Source organism: Dromiciops gliroides, chromosome 3 (assembly GCF_019393635.1).
Source record: "Dromiciops gliroides isolate mDroGli1 chromosome 3, mDroGli1.pri, whole genome shotgun sequence".
In the NCBI taxonomy this organism is placed as follows: Eukaryota; Metazoa; Chordata; class Mammalia; order Microbiotheria; family Microbiotheriidae; genus Dromiciops; species Dromiciops gliroides.
Window position 1 is genome coordinate 471,873,503 of NC_057863.1, and position 25,769 is coordinate 471,899,271.

Genomic DNA, 25,769 nt, shown 5'->3' on the forward strand with positions numbered 1-25,769 from the left:
CTTCCCATCACTCAGGTTTGCAAATTGAGAATCATTTTAGGGGGTAGCTAGGTGGCACTGTGGATAAAGCACCAGCCCTGGATTCAGGAGGACCTGAGTTCAATTCCAGCCTCAGACACTTGACACTTATTAGCTGTGTGACTCTGGGCAAGTCACTTGACCCTCACTGCCCATAAAAAAAGAAAAGAAAATCATCTTGACGCTTTGCTCACTTTCAAGATCCTCTACACCTCCATCTCCAATCAGTTGCCAAATTTTGTCATTTCTACCTCCATAAAATCCCTCTAATGTCTCTTTATTCTACTTTCTGGGGAACCATTTTCATTGCCTCTTACCCAGATTATTACAAGAAGCTTATAAGTGGATGCTTCCTTCAAGTCTCTCCCTTCTTCAATCTATCGTCCAAACTACAGCTAAAATGTTCTTCTACTAGAACAAGGGTATGACTTTGATGGTCAAGAGTCTTCAGTAACTCTATACTATGTTTAAGATAAAATACAATGTTCTTAGTGTGTTATGTAAATACCTTCAATCTGGCTCTAGCCTACCTCTGAAGGATTACTTCACATTATTCTCATTCACAAAATTTATGTTCAAGCTAATTGGACCTACTTGTCCTAACTGCTGCATCTCCGCATATCAATCGTGGAGACTCAACTTGAACACTCAACTACAAAAGTTATTTCCTATGGGAGATTTTTCCTGATCCTCACAGTTGATAATGTTTCCCTGTTTCCAAAAATTATCTTTTTAAATTTCCCCAAAAGAATGCAAACTCTTTGAGGCCAGGAAATTTTTATACACCTATTAGCATAGTATATGCATAGTAAGAACATATTAAATGCTTCCTGAATGTCAAGGGAATTTTTGTGGGGGGGGGGGCAATGAGGGTTAAGTAATTTGCCCAGGGGCACTCAGCTACTAAGTGTCAAGTGTCTGAGGCCAGATTTGAACTCAGGTCCTCCTGAATCCAGGGCTGGTGCCTTATCCACTGTGCCACCTAGCTGCCTCCAAATGTCAAAGGAATTCAATGAAGGAGTGGAGGAAAGAAAAAGGAAGTAGAAATGTCAGAGGGATGAAAGAGGAAGATGTAGAGGATGATACAGAAGATGTGAATAATCTGTTACTTCTAAAATTAAGGCATCTCATGCTTCTAATAGATTCATACAATAATTACTTGTAATTTGAAATCTATAGTTTAATTAATTCTCCATTTCCATTAACTACTGTACCCAAGCAAACAATAACATTAAAAAACAGATTGAACCTCTGAATACATGGGCTTTTAACATTGAATTTTCCTGGATTCCACATTCCCAAATTTTATGAGTTCATGAGTGTCCCCTAAGGATCAATTCTCTCCCTATACTATTTCACTTGGTGATCTCAACACCTCCTATTGGTTCAATTATCAGCTCTTTGCAAGAGATTATTTGAAATTGGATATCCAACAGGGACCACAGATTCAACATATGTAAAAAACTCATTATCTTTTTACCTAATTCTCCCACTTCTAACTTTCCTATTATTATTGAGCATGTTGAGAAACCACCATTATTGAGACATTTTCCCCTTTCCCCCATTACCTGAGCTCCTATTTCAGATTTATCCTCTATTCCTCATGGACACTCATCCCACATATTCAAACTGTTGTTTCTACCTTGACAACATCTCTCCAATCACATAACCATAATTCTAGTATAGGCCCTCACCCTCATCACCCCATATCTCCAATAGCCTGCTGGATGGTCCATTTGCCACAACTGTCTACCCAGTTCAGTCCATTATCCACTCACCTACCAAAGTGATCTTCCTAAAGTACAGATTCAACTGTGTTACTTTCTTACTCAATAAACTTTAGTGGCTCCCCATCACCTCCAAAATAAAATATAAAATCTTTCTGTTTGGATTATTTTGTTTCTTATACTCATAAATTCCAAGTCTCTTCAATAGCAGTCCTCCTGGCTTTCCTGGGCTTCTAATAAAACAGCACAAATTTTACCTTTTTGTAGGAGGCCTTTCCCGATCTATTGTCCTATGCCCTTTTAGTGCCATACTTCTGAGAGTATTTACTGTAGAAGTTGCTAAATTTTGTGTTATCCTGATTGTGACTCCATGATATTTGAACTGTTTCTTTCTGGTTGCTTGTAATATTTTCTCCTTGACCCAGGAGCATTAGACTTTTACTATAACATTCCTGGTAGTGTTCATGGTGGATCTCCTTCAGGTGACTGGTGGATTCTTTCAATTTCTAGTTTCTCCCCTAGTTCTAGGATATCAGGGAAATTTTCCTTGGCAATATCTTTAAATATGATGTCTAGGCTCTTTTTTTCATCATAGTTTTCAAAGAGTCTAAAAAATTATCTCTCCTGGAGCCATTTTCCAGGTCAGTTGTTTTTCTGATAAGATGTTTCATATTTTCTTTTTATTTTTAATCATTTCTTGATGTCTCATGGAATCATTAGCTTGCATTTCCCCATTTTTTATTTTTAAGAAATTATTATCAGTGAGCTCTTTGTATCTCCTTTTCCATTTGGCCAATTCTACTTTTTAAGGAGTTCTTCTCTTTGGTGGATTTTTGTGTCTCTTTTACCATTTGACTCATTCTGTTTTTTGAAGTATTTTTTTCTTCAGAATTTTTTGTGCCTCCTTTACCAAACTATTTACTCTTTTTTTAAAGACTTTCTTGCATCACTTTCATTTCTCTTCCCAATTTTCATCAACCTCTTTTACTTCATTTTTTAAAATGCTTTTCAAGCTCTTCCATGGCGTGAAACCAATTCATATATTTCTTTGATGCTTTGGATGTAGCAGTTTTAACTTTGTTTTCTTCTGAGTTTATGTTTTGGTCTTCTCTGTCACCATAGTTACTTTCTATGGTCAGGTTCTTTTGTTTTTTGCTTATTTTCCCAGCCTATTTCTTGACTTTTAAGTTTATGCTTAAGTTGGTCTCTACTCCTGGGGTAGAGGTCCTGTCCCAAATTTCTGATTTTTGGTGCTACTGCTTTCAGAGCTATTTCAAGAGCTTGTGGGGGTTTGGGGAGTGTCTGTAAGTTTTTAGTTCTTCCACAGATCTGAGAAGTATGGTCATTATTTTTCTGGCCTGTGGTCTGGTCTGAGAAGCCATAAGCACTCTTTTTAGCCCTCAGTCTGTGATGAGGGATCCCCACTCCACTGCAGCTGCAAGTTCTATGAGCCAGTATTCCTCCTTGCCCTGGGACTGAGACCCAGGACTGTAACCTGGATCTGCATTGGGGAAATACAACAGAGTCCTGTACCCAGTGTCAGTAAAAGGACTTCTGTAATCTCCTTCTGACCAGCAGTCTGGCTTCCTTACCAACTGTGGGCTGAGAGCTCTGGAAGTAGCTCCTGCCAATTCATTTGACCCTATGACCTGCTGTTGACTTATTGCCTATGCTGGGATGTACTCTACTCTCATGACAATGCAATGGACCTTTCCCACAAATCTTCTAAGTTATCCTGGGCTAGAAAGTATTTCACCCTGTCCTTTTGTGGGTTTTGCCACTCCAGAATTCATTTTGAAGCATTATTTGAAGTTGTTTGAAGGGGAATTTGGGAGAATTGAAGCCAGCCCCTACCTTTTCTCTGTCATCTTGATTCTAACCTATTATAAATATTCAAAAAAATTTCACATATTTTGGACTTATGTTTCCATCTCTGATCTCATTCTGGACATGCCTAGCAATGAGACATCCAAATCAACATCTATGTACATTTTAGTAACTTTCTTAGCCTAATTCCAAATTATTTCATGGTAAACATACCATAAAAGCTAGTTGATTCACTGATGAGAATGGGATGAATGCAGGCAGGTGGGAAGAGTAATCCAGGATTCCAGAAACTGGCAAATCAGGTAAACAATAAGCAATGGGGTAAGGGAATCCAGGGTAAAGGACAGCTCAGAGATGACTTAGTTCACAAAGGAGTAAGAATAAGAAAGGGAAGAGAGTGTTGTCAAATGGAAAAGTGGTGACCTGGGAATGAAATGAGGGGTGGAGATAATGGAGGTCATGAAGGATGAAGAATAGGAATAGGAATCATATAGCATAAGAAAAGATGGGATGAAAACATTATAATAATATAAGAGAATTTTGGAATTCATGAACATAGAAAATATATGTATACATGTGTATATATATGTATATGTATGTGCATGTGTATGTATGTATTTAGCCAGCCTGGTGGACCTGTTGCTTTTCAAGGTTCACCATATTGATGTCAGACATAGGACAGACACCTAATTGGCATTAGCACTACTAAAGCTCAGAAGTTTCATGTTCCAATTGCATGTTAATGAATTCCAAAATTCCCTTATATGATTATAATGTTTTGAACATCAAGTCCCTATGCTCAATAGCTTCCTTTTTGTGTTGTCTTCCCCCATTAGATTGTTTTCTTCTTGAGAGCAAACTGTCTTTTTCTTTTTTTGTATCCCTAGCACATATCCCACTGCTTGACACATAGTAGACATTTAATAATGTTTATTGAATTGATATAAATTACTTTTAAAATATGTACAAAATTTTTAAAAATACTTGGGAGTTTACTTATGATTAGGACCCATATGAGTACAACTACAAAACACTGAAGAAATAAAAGATTCAAATGATTTGAGAAATATGAATGATCATAGTTGGGCTGTGTCCATATAATAATAAAAAGATACCTAAATTAATTTACAGATTTAGTGCCATAGCAGTGAAACAAACAAATATTTACTATATAAATTTAGATAAAGTAACAAAAAAACTCAACTGAGGGAACAAAAGACAAGGAATCTCAAGAAAACTAATAAAAAAAAGTAGGAATGAAGGGGACTAAACAGTACAAGATAACCCAAACTATGAAATAGTAATCATCAAAACTATTTGCTACTTGCTGACAAATATGGGGGGAAATGATCAGTAGAATAGATTATATAAATAAGATCAAGAAGCAATCAAAGATAGTAGCACAGTATTTGATTAAATTCAAGATCACCAACTACTTGGATAAGAAGTATTCAGCAAAAGTATTGGGAAAACAAAAATTAGCTGGCAGAAATTAAGTTTTAGACTTATGTTATATAACACAAAATTCTTTAATTGTACATAGGACCTAAATATAAACTGTCATATCATTAAAAAAAATCAGGAAGGAAAGGAGAAATATTTTACAACTTTGGATAGAAGTGTTCTTGACAAACAAGTGATTGGGAGGATTACAGGAGATTAATTTTGATTACCCCAAACAGAAAACCATTTGCACAAGCAAAATAAATGCAGTTATAATTGTTTAACAAAAATAATAACAACATTGCAGCAAATTCTCTTATAAAGGTCTTGTGCCCCCCAATTATATAAAATTTGGTAGAAACATGGAAGAACAAGAGTTATATATCTATAGAAAAATGATTAAAGAACATAAGATTATTTTTCAAATAAGGAAATTAAAACAATAAGCATATGAAGAAATGTTCTGATTTACTACTTCCAATATAAATGCATATTATAACATCACTGAGGGGTCCATCTCCTGTCAATTTCAATGAAATGACAAAGATGATAAAAAATGAAAAAAAAAAAAGGCTTACTATAGGACAGGCACACTACAGTTTTTAACTATATTCCCAAACTAAACACCTAAATACCACCACTAGATACATATTCCCCAAAGAATCAAAGAAACAGGGGAAAGGACTCATACTGCAAATACAAAAATAAGTATAGCAGTACTCTTATTGACAGTAATAATAATATCACAGTAACAACAGTAAAGCAAATCAAAAGAGCATAAATAAAACATTAAAAATACAATGAAAAAAATTCAGAGGGTTACACTAATAAAGAGGGTAATTTTCTTATTGGCTAGGTTAACTTTTATACTGTACTTTTAAAAAATCTACTGGACTTAACAGAAGGATACAGTTTCACAAATAATGCCTTTTTGTGTGTTTCCTTGTATATTGAAATGTTTGTACTCAATGACTGTTAAATTCATACTAACTAGAAAATTTTAAAATAAATTTATTGGAGATAAATAAAAAGTAAAGAAAAATCAATTGTGTAAGTAGAAAGGAGGGAAGCATGGCTACATAATAGTTCATGTAGGAAAATGGGCTATGTTGAAATGAACCTATTATCCAGGGAAAAAAAGTAATTAATAAGTTCTGCTGTACTCCATCATTCTGACATAGTCAGACCACATTTTTCAAGCAGGATTTGATGTCCTGTTTTATGAACAATGACAAAATGGATGGCATACTGTAATGTATACATTAGGATGGTGAATGGTATGAAGTAGATTTTAGAGATGAAAAGTCTACTTTAAAATGAGAAAGGTGAAGGACTAATTAATGTTTTATGTATATATTTTACTTGGCTCCAGACGAAAGAACTAGTAACCATGGGTAGAAGTTGCAAAGAAGCAGAGTTCAGCTCAATTCAAGTAGACACTAAGAAATAGAGCTGTCCAAAAGTAGAGTACATTTCAAACAGAAGCTGGATAATCACTTATTGGCACTATAGTGGATTTTTATTCAGGTCAGGTTGTGATAAATGTGATCTCATGTTTCTTCTAAGTCTGAAATAGAATGGATTTTCTCATTTTTTAAAATATGTTGTTTTGATTGTTATTATTGATTAGCCCAAGGTTGGAGATGAGATTGGAACCCAGGTCGTTCTAAACTTCAAGACTATCTCTCTATGCACTATGTTGCCTTTCAGGTAGCTATTTTTGTTGCTTATTGCTCAGATGTTTTTCAATCATATCTGACTCTTCATGGCTCCATTTGGGGTTTTCTTGTCAAAAATATTGGAGTGGTTTTGCCATCTCCTTTTCCAGATCATTTTACAGATGAGGAACTTAGGTAAACAGGATTAAGTGACTTTCCCAGGGTCACACAGCTAGTAAATATCTAAGGCCTTATTTGAACCCAGGAGGATGACAGTGAGTTTTCCTAATGTCAAACCTGGTACTCCATCCACTGTGCCAACTAGCTGCCTTTTCAGGTAGCTACCATTAGCAAATGGATCGATGTTTCCAAAATTTTAGCATAAACATTTATATGTACATTATATTTAGCATAAAGGTAAAACCTTTAGAATCTCACAGGAATTTTTTTTTTAAACTTTTCAGCTTAAAATTGGAAAAAGGGGGGGGGCAGCTAGGTGGCACAGCAGATATAGCACTGGCCTTGGATTCAGGAGGACCTGAGTTCAAATCTGGCCTCAGACACTTGACACTTACTAGCTGTGTGACCCTGGGCAAGTCACTTAATCCTCATTGCCCTGCAAAAAAAAATTTGAAAAAAAATTGTTTGCAAATACAGAAAAGATTTATTTTACTGAAAAACACTTAAAAATTTTAAAGAAGAATGTCATATGCACAGCCTAAGTGACTGCTATGATGTGAGTATAATAATTACAGTGTCATATGAATTTCCCTTTTGTTCTTTCTCCTTCCCCTTTGTGAGTCTCTACATCTTTCTCAGTATGTTTCTCTGACTTCTTGTATTTATTTACAAATGCATTGCTTATTTCTGCCAAACAGAAAGAATTCAATTAAACTTTTAAGGGGTTGGGATATGATAATGTTTTGATAAAAAAAACTATATCTTAGTAATGTCACAATGAAAAATGTTATCCTTAGCTCCTAAAATAAAACCTTCAAACTATGTAATATGTGCATTAACATGGGGGAAAAATCCTATGAAATTTTAAGTCAGAATAGCTTTTAAAAATTAAAGTATTTCAATTTAAGGTGTGATCTATATAAAATGACAGTAGAAATGTTCACATTAAATAGACAAATCTATCTGTTCTCATCACTAAAATGATAAGCCAGTCCTAACAAATAATTACTGCATTCAATTTAACATTTTATACAGACTGAAAACTGACTACCTTTGGATGTCCAAAAGAAAATGGATAATTTAACTGTTGACTGATTGGATAAAGCATTCACAGACAAGGAATAGTCCCCATTGCATCCTGGTAATAGCTAGCAATTTACCTCTTCTAGGGAGCCAAATGTTACTCTAACTAATGTACAGAACCAGTAAAATGACTTTATATATGTGAATATGTTACTCTGGCAAATCATTTTCTGACTATTCATGAATATATACAAATGTTTAGGAAAGCAAATTATTTGCTAATAAATGAAAATTTTTTTAGGAAAAATACATGCAAAAGGCAACACTATAATAATATAAATATTCACATGTCAGTATTTTCCATTCACTAAAAATATTATAAAATACTATGGTAATGAGCCATTTTTCTCTGTGAAACTCTTTCATAATATCTTATGTTGAAAGATTATTTATAAAAATAAAAAATGTTGAAGGGAGATAAATGAAATGAAATAGAGTATGTAAAAGTGCTTTGTTACAAAAGTTTTATACAAATACAAAAAGTATTAGTAATATTTTATTTTAAAAATATGTATTTTAATTTACTTCATACACATTTAATATAAACATTTCTTAATTCTGTAGATGTTACTGAAAGGACCATAAAGAGTACAAATGGAAAAGCTAGAATCTCTTCAGACACAGATGTTATATGTCAAAAGATTGCTAGATCTTCATGAAAACTCAGGCACATTTTTCTTTATAAAATATTACATTATGATTATTTTTTGAATTATAATTTGTTAAATAAAAATACCAAAATGGGTCAGGAGATATCAGTATTACCTTTGTAAAATGAGTGGGCAAAGCTCTGCTCAGGAATTAACTTGGCAAGGAATCCATGGTTCAAACTTGGATGAGGGATAGATGGTATGACCACAACTGTGAAGAAAATCATGAATCAAGTGTGAGCCAGCTTGTAACAGCCTGTGGCCTGGTCTCTTATGGATCCATGACAAAAGTCCTATCTCATTACAACATGCAAATATGACACCATCAACAAAGAATGCATCTCTGAAGGAAAGAAACAAGTTATGTGTTAAGAGATAGGAAACAACATTAAGAACTATACTTTTTCAAACATAAAGAGAATAGAAAAGACAAATAAACAATCAGATCAGAATAGGTCAGATTCATTATAATGGGACTTTCCCATTCCAGCATCATGAGTACATTAAACATGAAATAAAATGGCTATTTCTTTACAAAATAAACGACAATCCAAACACTTTTAAATTGAAAGACCAGAATTTTATTTAAAGACTTAAAAAATATAAGGTATATAATGTTGATGATGACTAAAAATAATAATGTTGATGATGACTAAAAATAAGGATGAAATGTTGGCATGCTATTATAGGGAAAGTACAAATGTTAACAGCTCAAAAATAACAAACAAAAACCCAACAACATGACACCACTCCAGAAGGTGAGATGATGATTCATGAAGAACACCATGCAGAGATTTGACCACTGATTTCTACTCACTTTTTAAAAATCCATTTATTTGTTATATAGCTTTTCTAAAAAGGAAAATATAAACCACGAGCCAATCCAGCACAATAAGGAATGGCCACTGAATCAGAAAACTAACATTAGAAATAATACTGATCTAAAACTCCCAACAAGCAATGCAGCTGAAAGATAGCAACACTCAAGGCTAAGACATCAACTGTAAGAAAACATTAAAACAACTCTCTAAAGTTTCCAGCATTTGTTTATAGCTTCCCAAAGGGAAGAAGACAAAGCCAATAAAGGCAACCAATACTATAATACTTGATTTTAATGAACCTTTCTATTATGCCAACAGAAAACTAGAGTGTAAGACTCAGCAAGAGGAACAGTGCATGCATTATTTGATTTTTTCAAAAAGTTTTCATTGTTTGCCAAATCAACTTAAGTATATATGTTTACATAATACTGAATTCAGACTGAATGTTTGGATACTGACAGAGCAAGTAAATAATGTCCCATTCCCCCCTCAAAAAATGTTTGTTTGTTCTGATAGGCTTATTGTAAATTCTGCCATAACTCTGCAGGAGCCTCTCCCTCTTGTGTCATATAAAGATTTTATAAGAACACCTAAAATGTATGAAAACCATCTACAGATTCAAAAGTAGTAATGAAAATAAAAAACTTATTAATATAAAACAAATATCAAAATAAAAGCAGTGATGAGAAAAATAGCAAATAGCATGTAGTTAGTCTTCACATTCTTTCTACAACGTAGGTTTGATGTATATGTATGTATATATGTGTTTATGGCCCACTGACTTCCAAAAGGATTTAAAGCAGCTAGAAACATCAGTTTTATACATTTTTAATATTTAAAAAGTTAGATGAAACATGTTGAATAATTAAATAAGAAAAAAAAGTACCTGTACTTGTTGGCGAATTTATTTCTTGTCTCATGTTTCTACCTGCCTGGCTTCCAGATCGTGTAGTTTCCCGCTGGGGTTCTAGTATGTCACGATATTTGGAGACCATCAGAACAGAAATGAAGTAAACAACAGCCAAAGCTAAAAATTGAGCCTGTTTGCTATCATCCTATGTGAAAGGAAAAGATTGATATCAGAATAAAAATTTATACATTTGTAGGATGTTTCTAGATTAAGAAAATGTGTTCTGAAGAAAGGAAATGAAGATACACAATATGCTCTGATGTGATATCACTTTAGCATGAAAATATAAAGATCTTTTTTGACTAAACATATTCTCTTCAAATAAGCTATGAATAGCAATTCTGCTACAAATTGCCAAATGTTCATCCTGTCCTATTTGTGGCATTCTCTCATTCCTATCTTTTCATACCATTTCCTAGCCTAAATTACTTCTCTGCTCCACACTCACCGTCAACCATCTTGCTCTAGCCTTCACTATTATACTTTAAGGGGTTCCTCAAAATTACCTTTCTCCATTAAACCAGTGGAACAGTGGATTAGAGATCATTTAGGAAACTAATGAGCTGAGAGTTTAACCACCTTACCCAAGGTTAGACAATTAATTAGTGATTCAGAAGGAAATTGAATCTAATAGGTCTGTTGATTACAATGCTAGGGCTCTTTCCACTGAACCAATTGCCTGCTTTTAAAAGAATTTATGTTCCTAGATGGTATCAGTTTTTCAGTTGCTTTCTTCAGGGTACTCCAACATAAATTATTTATTTAATATATCCATCATCATCATCATCATCAATATGACTTCCCCTTATGCTTATTAAATTATAAGAGGGAATCATTTTATCCATCTGTGCAACAGTCCATAGAGCATTAAGTATAGAATAATGTTAGGCTAGCAACTTGCCCTTGATTATTTCTAAAGGATTCAAAAAAATTATGAGAACTGATGACAACAACAACAATAAATTGTTTCTACCTGAGCCCCAGTGAAAATGAGGCAAAGAAAAAAAATAATAAAAAACAATTATAGTAACCGACATTTATTAAGGCTTTAAACTTTGCAAAGCACATTTAAATATGTTATTTCCTTTGAACCTCACAATAACTATGACATATTATTTCTATATTACTGATGCGGAAATTAAGATTCAGAAATTAAGTAACTTTGGAAGTGGGTACTCATTCTTGGCTCTGAGTCCAGTTACTAGTATAGCTCTTAAAATATATGAGCATAAATCCACTAGTAATTTAGCTTTGGGTATTATAATTGAAATTTTAGAAAACTCAATGTTAGGCTCTTACTGAATAAAGTAACAGAATTTGGAGAGAAGTCTCTTCTTGAGCTACAGGCTTCTAGTCTTGCTCTTCTACTATTAAACCTTTTTTCATCAACCACTTAACAACCAACACAATAAAAGAAGAGGAAGAGGAGGATTCTGGACTTCTAAGGCCACAGGTGGAAATCAGAAAACTGGTCAGAAAGAGATTACAGAGGAAAAAAAGAAAGAAAGAGATTACAGGGGACACCTTGTTGGCACTTGGTACAGGACTCTGTTGCACAGCCAATACATGGTTCTGGATCAGAGTTCCAGAACAAGGAGGAACACTAGCAAGAAAAGGGACCCTGTACTTATGGTTGCTCATAGATCAGAGCATAGACCAGAGGAGCAGTGACCACACCTCTCTTTAAATCACACCACCTTGGAGGAACTAAAAACTTCGAGACCCCCCCATAACTGGCTCTGAAAATAGCAGTACTAAAAAACCTGAAGTTTGGAACAGTGCCCCCCCACCCTTTGCTGTGGAAGCAAAGCCCAACTTTAACAAAAAGTTAAGGCTGGAAAAATGAGCAAACAACAAAAATAGAACGTGAACATGAAAAGTTACTATGGTGACAGGGAAGATAAAAAAAAAACAACAAAAAACAAAAACAACCAACTCAGAAGACAACAAAGTGAAAACTGCTATATCCAAAGCCTCAAAAAAAAAAGAGCTCTAAATACTATTATGTGACAGAGCTTTAAGCAAAGTGGCAGAGTTAAAAAGGAATGGACAAAACCATTCTAAAATGTGATTATATTATGGAATGAGATTTCTGTACGTTAGTAAAGGATTTAACTAAATGAAAATTTAGGAAATAGAGCCACAAACAGCAACAAGCTATTAAAATTAATACTGTATAACGGGTATCATATTGTTTGTTTTCTCAATGGGTAGGGAAGGATCTGTAATAGAAAGATTTTGGAACTCAAAATAAAGACATGAATATTAAAAAGAAAAGAAAAGAAAAAATGACTGCTATAGGTAAGCCAAGGACAAGCTTGATATGAGCACAACATATAAAGGACTTCTCATGGCAAAAGCTTTTTCAATCACACTCACACAGAATATTTCCTCACTCTCAATTTCATTTTTGAAAAGGAAGGCCAATAAAATGTAGAGAACCAATATTTTTTCATGAATTTGCTGATTTCAAAAGAAATTTTAGTTTCATGTAGAGATGGTAGCTCTCCAGTTCTCTTCCTCTGCTTTCATATGGGATGTCCAACCTCCATGAGATCCTCAGAATGTACTTTGGAAATTCTTTATAATTTGAATCTTCAATAGGGATAAGGGACTGGACAACTTGTGGTCTTGCTAGTATAGGGAACACTCAAATGAGCAAACTTCCTCCAACAATGCAAGTCAGAATTGTCTCTGAACCTTGAGAGTCTTCTAGAATTCCCTAGAGAACTAGAAATTAAGTGGCTTACACAGGGTCATACAACAATGTGTCAGAGGCAGGACTTGAATCTTTGTATTCCTGTCTTAAGGCCCATTTTTTATCTACTCTACCAGACAGTTTCTGTTCAAGAGTGAGTTAAAAAGGCTCTCCAAAGGGCCTTTTAAAAGCAAATTTTAGCTACTTTCAAGATACACATGATCTCCTCATACTTTTCAAGGGGAATAAAGGACATGTCCATTTTCTTTTGAAGTATGACTTGTGGGAAAGCACTAGAAACAATCTCCCCCCCAAAAAAATGCAGCATAGTGAAGTGAAAAGTAAACTAGACACAAAATTTAAGTTTTTGGTTTGAGGCTTTAACTGGGCCATTCATTACTATTTGTGTGACCTTGGGCTAATGTTTCTCTTTGAGCATCACTTTTTTCATCAGTCAAATTGGACTAAATCTTAAATAGTCTTTCTAGGATCTGATCTGTAATTCTGTAATAAATGAGTAAAATAATTAATATTTATATTCTTTAAAACAGCTATTGATTTTCAACAAAACTCACTTTAACATGCTATAAAATCATCAAATCTAAGCCTTGGAAGAAACTTCAAAGAATATCCATTCCAACTCACAGCTGAGTCATAATCACCTCTATAATTTACTTAGCAAGTAAATTCAATCTTTTCTTGAGGAACTCCAGTTGGGGAGAACTAATTACCTAATGAGGAAGCCCATTTCATTTTTTAATAATTTTAATTGTTGGATGAATTTTCCTAACAATCTAACTAGTTTAACTAAATTCTGTCTTTCTATAACTTTCTACTCACAGTTTCTAGTTCTGCTTTCTGTGGTGAAGCAGAATTCTAATCCCTTGCTAACATTTTTATGTAAATATTTTATTTCATATAAATATTAAAATATAGCATTCATTTTCTCTTCTATATTCTTTCCCAAATAAATACTCTAAGTCCCTCCAAATGATCTTCAAAAGGCAATTTACCTTCTATCTAGATTGAAGGTATCCAGTTTCCTGGGACACTCTACTAGATACCTCTTTCTAAGTTGACATCAGACCAGTAACCACTACCCTATGGGTCTAGTTAGTCAACCGGTTCTGAGTGTATATGACTGTTCTATCATCCAGTCTATATCTTTCCATCTTTATGAAATAAGAGAATGAGAGATTATCAACTGCTTTGTGAAATACTAGAAAAACTTTTCCTCAGGCATGGGGAACAATTACTACAATGGCATGAACAAAGGATACAAGGAGATAGAATGTTACAGATGAGGAACAGCAAGTATGTCGGTACTGCCAGGCTATAGACTATGTCTGAATAATGGATAAAAATACTTGAAAGGTAGGTAGAGGCCACATTATGAAGAGCTTTAAATGTCAAATGAGTACTAGAAAGCCACTGGAGTTTAATAAGTAAGGAGATGACATGGTTAGACCTATACTTTAGGAAAATCATTGGCAACTGAGTGAAGGAGGGATTATAGTGGGGAGAGACAGGAGGCAATATGATGAAATGGAAGACTACTAAAATAATTCAGGTTAAAGGTTATAAGGACTTCAATTAGGGTTTTGGTTATATGAGTAGAAAGAAGGGGACATGTGAAAGAACTATTGTGGTAGAAAAATAAGAGTTGGCAACAGGGCAGATAATTGGATGAGAGTACGAAATTGAAGATGACACAGAAGTTTGCAATCTCAGTGACTAGGGGATGATTGTGCCTTGCATAGTAACAAGGAAGTCTTGAAGAATGGAAGATTTGGGGGGAAAGATAATGAGTTCTGGATATGCTGAGTTTGAGATGCCTACAGGACACCCATTTTCCATGATCTTTACAACATGGTTGAAAATTGTTCTGGAATCCCATCTTCCATAACTTTGTAATTTTAGGATTATTTGGGCTTGCTTCCTCGAACTCCCTAATGGCAGTTAGATATTCTCTGCTCCCCTATTAATCTTGATCCTAACTCTATTATCCATTTTTGTTCTTTCCAGTTGGAAGACTATTCTCTTTAGCAGAGAAAATAGATACAGAGTAGGAACTGAGAGACTGACTTTTTCCCCATCATATCATTGACTTGAGCAGGGTCCTCATCCCATTTTTTGATCCTCTTCTTTTTTCCAATAGAGTTATTCTTAAATCCCTTCACCTTCAATTTCTTCCCTCTCTAATGTAGCCTTTATACTATTGCTAAAGTAATATTCCTAATGTACAGGTATGGTACTTGGCACCTCTGTTCAAAATGCTTCATTAATTGTCACTCTCTTTGGGATAATGATTCAATATCCTCCACAACCTGGCTGCAAACTACCTTCTGGCCTTGTTCATACTTCTTCCCTACAAACATTAAGGTAATACCTCTATCATGCTCAGATTTCTCAAATCTAAACATGCTCTATGCACTATGCCTAATAGTACTCTCCTACCATATCCATTTATTGAAATAGTTCTTCTTCCTTCAAGACCTAGTTCAAATATCACCGAGTCCACAAATCCTCATCTTGTGCTCTCCTTTCTTTTCCATTACACTGTTCATCATAGTCATTTACTGTTTAAGTTACATGGAAATGTTATTTCCTTCAGGCTGTTATTCTAATCAATTTATCTTTTCTCTCTAAATTCTTTACATACAATCTGATTGGTTTTTTTACTAAAATGGGATAATACTAATAAGAATTTAATCAGTGCTGATTATAGATAGGAAACTAAGTCATGATTATTTCCAACAAACAGAATTCAGCATTATATTTCATTTTTAACAAACCTCATTCTCTTGTATGCAATTTATGTTCCATCACAATAATCCAAAGTCTCTCTTACCATACGTAGGAGCAACAGGTGACTTTCCATTTTCATGTACAGTCTATTTTTCCTCCAAAAGCAAACTCCAAAATGACCTCTTTGTTTTGACTTCAGGTCAACACCTCACCAAAGTGGTACTTTCAGGCAGTACTTTCTTGATTGGCTTTAAGGTAATTAGTTTTTCTCCTACATCTATTCTTGGGAGCCATCTACTAAGGTGTAAATGAGTTTTAATCTTAAAGAGTGGAGGAAGCACCCACATGGATGAAATCATGAATCCTTAAAGCATCAAAGTGGAAGATATTCTCCAGTAAGAAAAGAAAAATAAAACCATAACTTACCACATCACGAAATACAACTGCACGCAGACGATTAATGTCTACATCCTGAAGAAGTCTATCAGGATCTTTTATGGGAGAAAGATTACCAGGAACACTTTCAAGTGGAGTCTAAAACAATTAAACAGAATGCTAATGGGATCATTTATTTGAGGAAATAAGATTCTAAACACTGAATTAAATCAACTATAGATATGGACTATAAAATCTTATAAAGTTGTATTTTTTTAATGCTTTATATAAAATGTTAATATAGCATAGTTAGATAGAATACTGGACTTGGATTCAGGAAGAGGAAAATCTAGAAAGAGGGGCACCAAGTTGCAGGAGGGCATTGAAAGATAGAAGAATATGGAGTTTAGTCAGTGTTTACATTAGCTATGCAGAAGTTATAATAATGAAAACTGTTATAACACATTTAACCAAATCCAATTATAGTCATACCTTGCCAAAAAAAAAATTATAGAGAATCATAGTCTGAAGACTGAAGGGACTTTAAAGGTCATCTAGTTAGTCCAAGCATCCACTTTACAGATGAGAAAACCAAGGCCCAGAAAGTTAAGTGAATTCCCAAAAATCATATGGTCAGTAAGTGGCAGAACTGGGATAAAACACATGTTCTCTGACTCCAAATCCACTCTCATTTGTTGTTGTTGGGTCATTTCAAACAAGTCTAACTCTTGGTGACCCCAGCCAGATTTGAACACAGGAAGATTCCTGTGTTCCTGGTTCCAAATGCAGTGCTTTAGCAAATGTGCCACCTAGCTGTCCTTAAGGAAATTCCTTAAGACTAATGTATACATTTGAGATTAGTCAAATCCACCTCAGAGATTCACAACTTTACAATGGCATTTGGTTAATTATGTATTGGCAATGTTAACATTTTTATGTTTGGTTATTGTTTCTTCAGTCATGTCCAACTCTTTGTAACCCCATTTGGCGTTTGTCATTTCTTTCTCCAGATCTTTTTATAGATGAGGAAACTCAGGCATAAAGGGTTAAGTGAATTGCCAAGTACCACACAGCTAGTAAGTTTCCGAGGCTAGATCTGAATTCAGGGAGATGAGTCTTCCTGACTCCAAGCCTGGCACTCTATCTACTCTGAGATACCTAGGATCTGTGATCTCATCAATGTATATGCTCCCTCCACCACTACAGGTCACAACTTCTCCTAGTCTTCCTATACTGTACAATTTTCATCATTATATTTCCTCTACACATGATCTCCCAATAAAGTAGAAAATATTCCTGTGATTTTTTTCTGAAAAATATTTTTAATTGATATTTTTTGCTTTTACCTCACTAGATTTGCCCTTGGATTTTTCTTCTTCTCCCTCCAAGAGCCAGTTCTTATAAAAAAATAATTTAAGAAAAAAGAGAAAAAAACCCTTCAAAACCAATCAACATATTTATAAAATCTGATGTTGTATGCAAATATTAAATTTCACAATCAGTTTTGGTTTCATTTTTTTGCATGTGTGTGACTACTACTCTATTTATACTATTGTGGTCACTGTGAGTATTGTTCACTGGCTCTGTTTACTTCATTTTGTATTAGTTTATTTAAGTCCTTCCAAATTTTTCTGTATCATCACAGTCATCATTTCTTATAAAACAACAATATTCCAAGACATTCGTATCTGACAATTTGTTTAGTCATTTCATAATTTCTGGGCAGCCACTTCATTTCCAGTCCTTTGCTACCACAAAAAGTGTTGCTTTAACTATTTTGATATATATGGGAACTTCTGTAGTTCTTTTATTTTCTTGAGGATATTAATGGAGCACAAACTTTAGACTATGATGATATAGATATGAGGAAAGTGATTATTCCACTGTACTATTTTGTACTAATCAGCCTACAAATTCTTTTTTTTCTTTCTTTTTCTTATGAGGCAATCGGGGTTAAGTGACTTGCCCAGGGTCAAAGAGCCAGTAAGTGTTAAGTATCTGAGGCCACATTTGAACTCAGGTCCTCCTGCCTCCAGGGCCGGTGCTCTATCCACTGTGCCATCTAGCTGCCCCTAGCCTACAAATTCTTGCAATATAATTACAAACCGTACAGTATACAAAGGAGGCTAAATGAGATGGTGAGAGGACTGAAGACATGAATATCGGCTGAAGGAAAATGGATCGTCTAACTTGAATAAAAAAAGATTTAATAAGCAAATGCTAGTTTTCCAGCATTTTTAAGTGTCTTGTTTTTCATTCTTGAAGAGGATCAATGACAACAGGAAGGTGATGTCTTGAATTGCAAGTGGACTGAATTTAAGTGAGTCAAGGCCATGCAAAGTCACCAACCTCACTCTCTCCTCCAGAGTCATCTGGGTTCAGGGGCCAGATATAGATCAGAATGATTGGAGATGGTCCTGAATACAACGGGAAAACTTGGCTTTTTTTTTTTTAACTAGACAAAAGAGGCGATTTCTTAGTGTCTAGCTATCACATAGAAGAGAGATTAGTCTTCTTCTATGTGGCCCTAGATTGCTAAGGGAATGGGGGTAGGGAGAGGAATTGGGGACAGAAATTAAGGCAAAAGAAATCAGTTTCTGGAAAATATATTTCAGCTCAATAAAAGGAAAATCTTAACAAATGGTCAAAAATTGGAATGGGAAGCTTCAAGTCTAATAGGCTACCCATAACTAAAAATCTTCAATTGGAGGTTTGTCTGAAATGTTGCAAAAGAAATTCTTCTTCAAGCACAGATAGAGCTAGATAAACTATGAAATCTTTGAATTTTGTCATTCATAGAGGCAAGAGATTAGAGTTGGGAGAAAAGTTATAAGGAAAGAAGTGCAAAATTTTCAACAATTTCAACAATTATTTTTTTTTGACAAAGTTTCAGATTTTCCCTGCTCACTTCTTTGGTTCACTTTTCAGGAAGATCACAAACACAACCTATTCCTGAGAATACAATTTTAGTTACCTTTGAAGTTGCTGCTGCAGTCACACTTTGGGGAGCTTCTTGAGGTTTACTGCTGATAAGGGAAGATTTGTTCACCCTTTCTCTTTGCCTCTGTCGACATTCTAAGCAGTTTCTCACAGCAACACAGCAAACTGTAAGAGTATATAAAGCAATAAAAATACATTGTAGCCTTTTAAAATGCTAATAGAAGGTACTTAATTTATTTCAATGACTAGACTTAAAAATAACAATATTAAATGAAACAGACAACTTTAATAATATATGTTCATTTAATTAGCAAACTATCAATTTCTTAAAACAATTTGTTTCCAGTATCAGGTAAAGTGAACATATTTAATACTAAAATGACACTGAGCCTAACATTTCACACTTGAGTAAAAATGAATAAGCAGGATTCACAAAACTCTGAAAATCCCTTCACCTTTCCTCAGGTTATACTTCCTTATTCCCATCCTACAGAATATAATCAGGGACAGCTGCCTATCTATTCCTCTTCAGAATCCTAAGGATGAAAAGTAGAGAGAAGCAAAGCCTTTGAACAGGTTTAAACTGGCAGAGTGCTGGACCTGGAGTCAGTAAAGTCCAAATTCAAATCTGGCCTCAGATACTTATTGACCTAGTATGACCCTGGGCAAATCACTTAACCTCTCTGCCTCAATTTCCTCATCTGTAAAATGGGAATGATAATAGCATGTCCCTCTTAGGGTTGTTAAGTGCTTAGAGTCTTACCATAGTTAAGTATGATATAAATTCCTATTCCTTTCCCTTCCCCTTAATTTATAGTTACCAAGAGCTATACCACAAATACTGGTATTAAAATGTATACTTAAAATACTGTAGAAAGAGAAAGCCTGAATTTTCCAAAAAACAAAGAGACAAGCTGGAATTTTTTTTTTTTTAAGAACCCTCTGCTTGGTAAAATCTCATTCTTTTCTTTGGAAAGATCCCTCTCCTCTGTGGTCCTATTCTTTTGACCCACATAGGTTGCCTTTAAGTCATTATTCTCCAAGGAAGGCATTACCCCTTCTTTGATAGAAAGAAGGAATCTCTCTATAACCTCACTTCAATCTATTCAAATGGTCATTAAAGGGAATGTACATAAGGATTTCCTTTCTGCTCCATCACAGTTGAATCAATGCTCTCAGTTATAAATATTAATTAAGTCAGTATGAATACTACTGATGTTGCTATACCCTTGTCTCAGGCTCCAGGTCCCATTTAAAAATAAAGCAACAATGTTTTGTTTTGTTTTTTCCCCATTAGGAATGAATGATCCCTTCTAAAAATGAGCACACCTCCCACTGCTATCATAGTATAAGATTTCCTAGTCATAAACTTTCTCTGCTTTGTGAAAATCTAGGAAGCATATTCTAGGTTTATAAGGTAGAGTGAATCCAGTTCAATCCATTTTTGCCTTTGGATGTTACATGACCAGCCTTATGATATATATTTTTAGCCCCAAAATCTAACGCATCATTGCACTTAAACAGAGTTCAGACATGAATCTCTATTAAATCATTTTTAGTGGAAAACGGTAACATGCTAGGGAGTCTGAAAATCTTTTAAAATTTCACAGTAATTTAAACAGCCCAAATACCACCAAATCAGAGTAAAATTTTAAATTCTATTTTAAAATCTTAATAAATTTGAACTATTGCAAGAACGTTATCACATGTTAAAAAAAGGCTAATTTGTATTGTAACTACACTATACTTAACGATTTTTAGAACACTGATCAATGGGTAGGTAGTAACTTAATAACTACTAGACTTACCAAGCCTCAGACACTGTCGCATTAAACCTCCAGAAGACATGTTTTTTTCAGCTTCAATCTCACTAAAATTTAGAGAGCTGGCAAACACCAGGACATCAACCATGGCCATCAGTCGGCTGAGGAAAGTCACTGCTGTCTCAGCTGACATGCCTTGTGTCACTTCAATATTTTCCAATTCCGTCTTTAAAAGAAGTAGTAGTTAGCTATAAGCTTTGTATGCAATACATTATTAAAATCTCATTATTTAACTGAACAATGATTTAGTATATTACATTTCCAAAAACCTATAAAACAGATGATAGCACAATCAACAACTTTTATAATAAAAAACACCAACCTTAAATCAGTCGCCTCAAAGTACATACTGTTATTAGAATTTGTATTTGTTAAAAGTGAATTTGAATTTCAAAATTATGACAATAAGAAAAGACTGAAATTATGGTCATTTGTTCTATAATTAAGAATTAAAACTGAGATTTCCTCTTGGGTTCCCAAACTATAACAAAAATTGCTTTGGCTATTTTAAAAAATAATTCTAAGTTAAACAATATGAAAATGGAACAAAGTGTTCGAACAAGATAATTAACTAATAACTTGCATTGATACAAAAATAGAAAATGCTTATAAGTCATAAAGTATATTAATTTCACACCCAATTTGGATATGGATGACACTACTAAATATATGCATAGGTACAATATATGTATAGGTACAACTCAGTTGTTAGATTAGTATATGTATGATGGTTACTCCTATAATGAAACAGACAAAATAAAAAAAGAACTGGAGAAATTCTGAAATCAGTGAAATGAAGTTTTATTAAAATACCATGACAATATTTACTTTTACTTTTTGGGCAAGTACCAAAAGGTTTTCTGCACCTTGCACCTGCTAAAATGTGGTCACTTCATGGTTTTATACATAAGTTTCAATGAGAAAATAATTCTACATGCTATTCTGTCTTTTGTTTTTAATATTTTTCATGCTACAAAATCTGTCACCATTTTCTCTATGCTTAAAGGACCTTAAAATATATTTCATAAATAATAGTTTCAATCATTTGAATATTCTTAAAATGCTTCATAACTAATAGAATTATTGAATTAATTTTATTATAAACTTCTCTACTAGGTAGAGACATAACTACATCGGTTCCATCTTCTTTCCATCTCATATTAAGAACGCTTTTACCTGCCTACTTGATAGAACAGTAAAATGACTATTGAATTGACAGCTTAAGACTTATTTTCTTTCAGTCAAACTATTTTTCTATCATAAAACTAGAATGAAATTCTACTCTCTGAAATGTACTCATGTTACAATAGGTTTAACTTTGCAGCTACTGACTTAAAACAGTAAGTTAATACAGTCAATATACAATGAGGAAGAAATTTTGAATATTATACTAAGTATTTGAGTGTTTGTAGTTTATCCTTATCCCATTAATATTATGCATACCAATGAGATGAAAACTTATATATGCTATGAATCTGAACAGTAGTTACCATAAAACCATACATTTAGTATGGTTTACATTTAGCTTTTCTTATCTACATATTTCTTAACTATTTACTAATTAAATTATTTTAAGAATCCAATACTACACACTTTATATCTTAACCAATGAACAATTATTTCGCTATTATGATATAAAAACTTAAAAGGAAAAGGGAAAATTTGCTATTTTATAAGATATATTAAATATGGTGCAATAAATAAGATAGTAGGCTTGAAATTGAGGTATCTGTACTTGAATCATGCCTTGAATAAATATTAGCTGCAAGTCATTTACTCTCTCAGAGGTACACTACGGTTTCCTTCTCAGTAAAAGAGAGCCAAAATCACTTGAACTATTCACCTCGAGGGGCAGCTAGGTTGCACAGTGGATAAAGCACTGGGCTTGAAATCAGGATGATTCATCTTCTTGAGTTCAAATCTAACCTCAGACACTTAATAGCTGTGTGACCCTGGGCAAGTCATTTAACCCAATTTGCCTCAGTTACCTCATCTGTAAAATGAGCTAGAGAAGGAAATGGCAAACCACTTGGACACAACTGAACAACAACAAAATCTGCCTCAAAGACTTCTTGTTAAGAACTCATTGTACAAACCTCAAATAGCTATACAGGTGGGAGGAGGAAGAATATAATCCTACCACTGCATGATTACAAATTTAGAGTTAGAAGGGACCTCAGAAATAATCTAGTGTATCCCACTCATTTTAGAGAGGGGAAGAAAATGAGGCATCAGGAGATTAAATGATCTGCTACAAAGTCACAAAGGTAATAAACTCAGGTCCTTTGACTCTACAGTAAGTATTCTTTCCACTGGGTTCTTTTTCCCAAAAACTAGTTTTCATAACAGATTTGTAGAACAGGAACACCTGACCACTGTTTTATTTTCAAACAGCATGAACTACTTTCCAAATTGTCTAATCTATACAGAAAATGTGATCTACAATTTTTTTAGTTTATACTTATGTTATGATAGTGTTGCTATATGAGGATATTGAGCACCTAGTACAAAAGACTTTTTTTTTTTTTTTTGGTGGGGCAATGGGGGTTAAATGACTTGCCCAGGGTCACACAGCTCGCAAGTGTCAAGTGTCTGAGGCCGAATTTGAACTCAGGTACTCCTGAATCCAGGGCCAGTGCTTTATCCACAGCACCACCTAGCTGCCCCTACAATAGACTTTAACTTTAAAACATTTCATTTAATGTCGAATAATTCCTAATTCCTAATTATGAAGACCTATAATGAATATCTTAATATGTGTATTTTCACAAAATAAGCACATGACTTTTAGTGCATCTTTAAATTGCCCCTTTAAAAATAATGACATGATAAAACTTTATACACATAATATAAAAAGCAGTGGTAGATATCTGATTCACCTTTCAATAGGTTTATTTTTAAAATACTATGGTACTACATTTTCTAGCCAACTTCCCTTAGCTAGAACCTGTCACCATCTGATTTACTGCTTGGCTGAGCCATTTTTGGGGAGTATATTTAATTTACTCTTTGTGAGGAAAAATTTTAAACTGTTAAATAATGTATTGGTAAAATAATAATCTTCATGAAACTTTTAGTCCTTCATGTTGCATATATGATATGGCAACTCAAAATAGAACCACGTCAAAAATAATAAATATTTAAAACTAAAAAACTGAAACTTATAGTAGTAATACTAACCTTAGAACCCTGGACATGCATTAGACAAAACAGACAACAGATCAAAACAGTACAAGAAAAAGAAAAATATTAAAATCAAATGAAAATACAATGTAAAATTGAAACATAAATATATTTTGAAATTATATAACATTTTTATTAAAAGCAAAAATGTTCACTTGCATGAAATAAAAACTTCCAATGAAAAGAATATACTTTAAAAATACCAGTAGTATTTTGTTTCCATTAAAAAGGCTCTCTTCAAGTGACAATATATATGGATATTTGGGGGAAGGAGGGTGGTAGGTGATACTGGATGTATGTATTGGTGTAGGAAGTTCCTTGTAAAGACATTCTTCTACCAGGGGAGATCAGAAACTTCTTTGTATTTGTAGTCATAGGGAGTAGACTGGGACACTGAGAGGTTACATGACTTGACTAAAGTCATCCAGTCAGCATGTGTCCCAGTGACTGGGACTTGAACCTAGGTCTTTCTTCCTGGGTCCAAGACCAGTTCTCTACTATACCCCAATACCTTTCCTATATGTATATCCATATATTTATCATCACGAACATGTAAAACTTTACAGATAGTTTACTTTTTTTAGTAGTTCTGGTGAAATATAGAGTAACTAAATGATTATTTTCTAATATTCACATAATCTCTCTGCAAAGGCCAAGCATAAGATAACTTGGGGAGACTGGTAGCTTATTCCTGACTTATGTATATCAAGAAGGATTCAAGGTTATTATTTTCATAAACCTCAAGTCTATACCACCAAACTAGATCATGTACTAGAATAGAAGCCAATTTACAGGCCTCAGGGTTTATATGGTATCAGTAATCATTTTCCCACAAAACACAAAAAAGTTTTTGTGTAAGAGATGAAAATTGAATTTTTCTTCTAGGATTGTCACAGACACATCATTTTCTAACTCCTGACATAAATTACAAAAAAATTAAACCAAATATACCCACAATGTTGAGTATCATTAAGTCTCTTCCCTACTCTTTTCTTAGGCAGCAATTTGAAAAGAAGAAAACATTTTCTTTTCATGAAATCTTATGGAGTATAATTCATTTAAAATAATGACACTGAGAATGTGGTCCATTCAATGCCACAGAAAGCAGATATTATTTCTAAAATATTTAATCCACCAGCTAAATCAAATCGCCAACTATGAGATAGAAATAAATGGAATATAAAATTGTCAGAATCTTATTTTGGTTCCTATCACAGGATGATCATAAAGGTATCTGACATTAGGTATAAAGTTTCTGAGAATTCAATACTTTGATCTTATCATTTCTCTTATAATACAAATTTTTAGGAAAGCCCAAGAAAGAAATATATGTTTTAATTTCCAGATAGAGAGAACATGCTATAAGTATTATATAACATTTGCCCTTAAATTCCAGGATTCAGAATGACTGAAGTCAACTGTCATTTATTCTGAGACTTCATATAACAGAAGTACAGTTCCTTGTACATAACAGACACTATGAACTGAATTTCTGTGAATTATGCAATTTGTAGATAATGTATTCCTTTGTTTATCTTTCCTTTACATCTAGTTGCTGGTTATTATTATTCATTATCATTTGCAGCAAGAAGTAGGAATAGTAAATGTGAGACCTCAACTAATCAGTCAACCTTACCTCAAGTATTCAGCTTGGTTTCTCTCCCCTTCCTTCTCCCCCACCCCTG

General features: G+C 33.9%; 1 protein-coding gene across 6 annotated transcripts in view; it reads right to left on the bottom strand.

Annotated features, from left to right (window-relative positions):
- The window catches only part of NBEA (neurobeachin), a 764,716-nt gene that overhangs the window by 514,509 nt on the left and 224,438 nt on the right, over positions 1-25,769 (bottom strand). For 3 of the 6 annotated variants that reach the window (XM_043991717.1, XM_043991716.1, XM_043991714.1), the window contains exons 25-30: positions 24,082-24,090; positions 20,887-21,067; positions 19,113-19,243; positions 16,190-16,297; positions 10,294-10,462; positions 8,702-8,797 (exon numbers count right to left, since the gene is read on the bottom strand). In XM_043991717.1, the coding sequence (XP_043847652.1) occupies positions 8,702-8,797; positions 10,294-10,462; positions 16,190-16,297; positions 19,113-19,243; positions 20,887-21,067; positions 24,082-24,090 (694 nt within the window). The remainder of the gene's footprint in view (positions 1-8,701; positions 8,798-10,293; positions 10,463-16,189; positions 16,298-19,112; positions 19,244-20,886; positions 21,068-24,081; positions 24,091-25,769) is intronic. The other 3 variants (XM_043991721.1, XM_043991715.1, XM_043991718.1) reach the window with 2 other exon arrangements.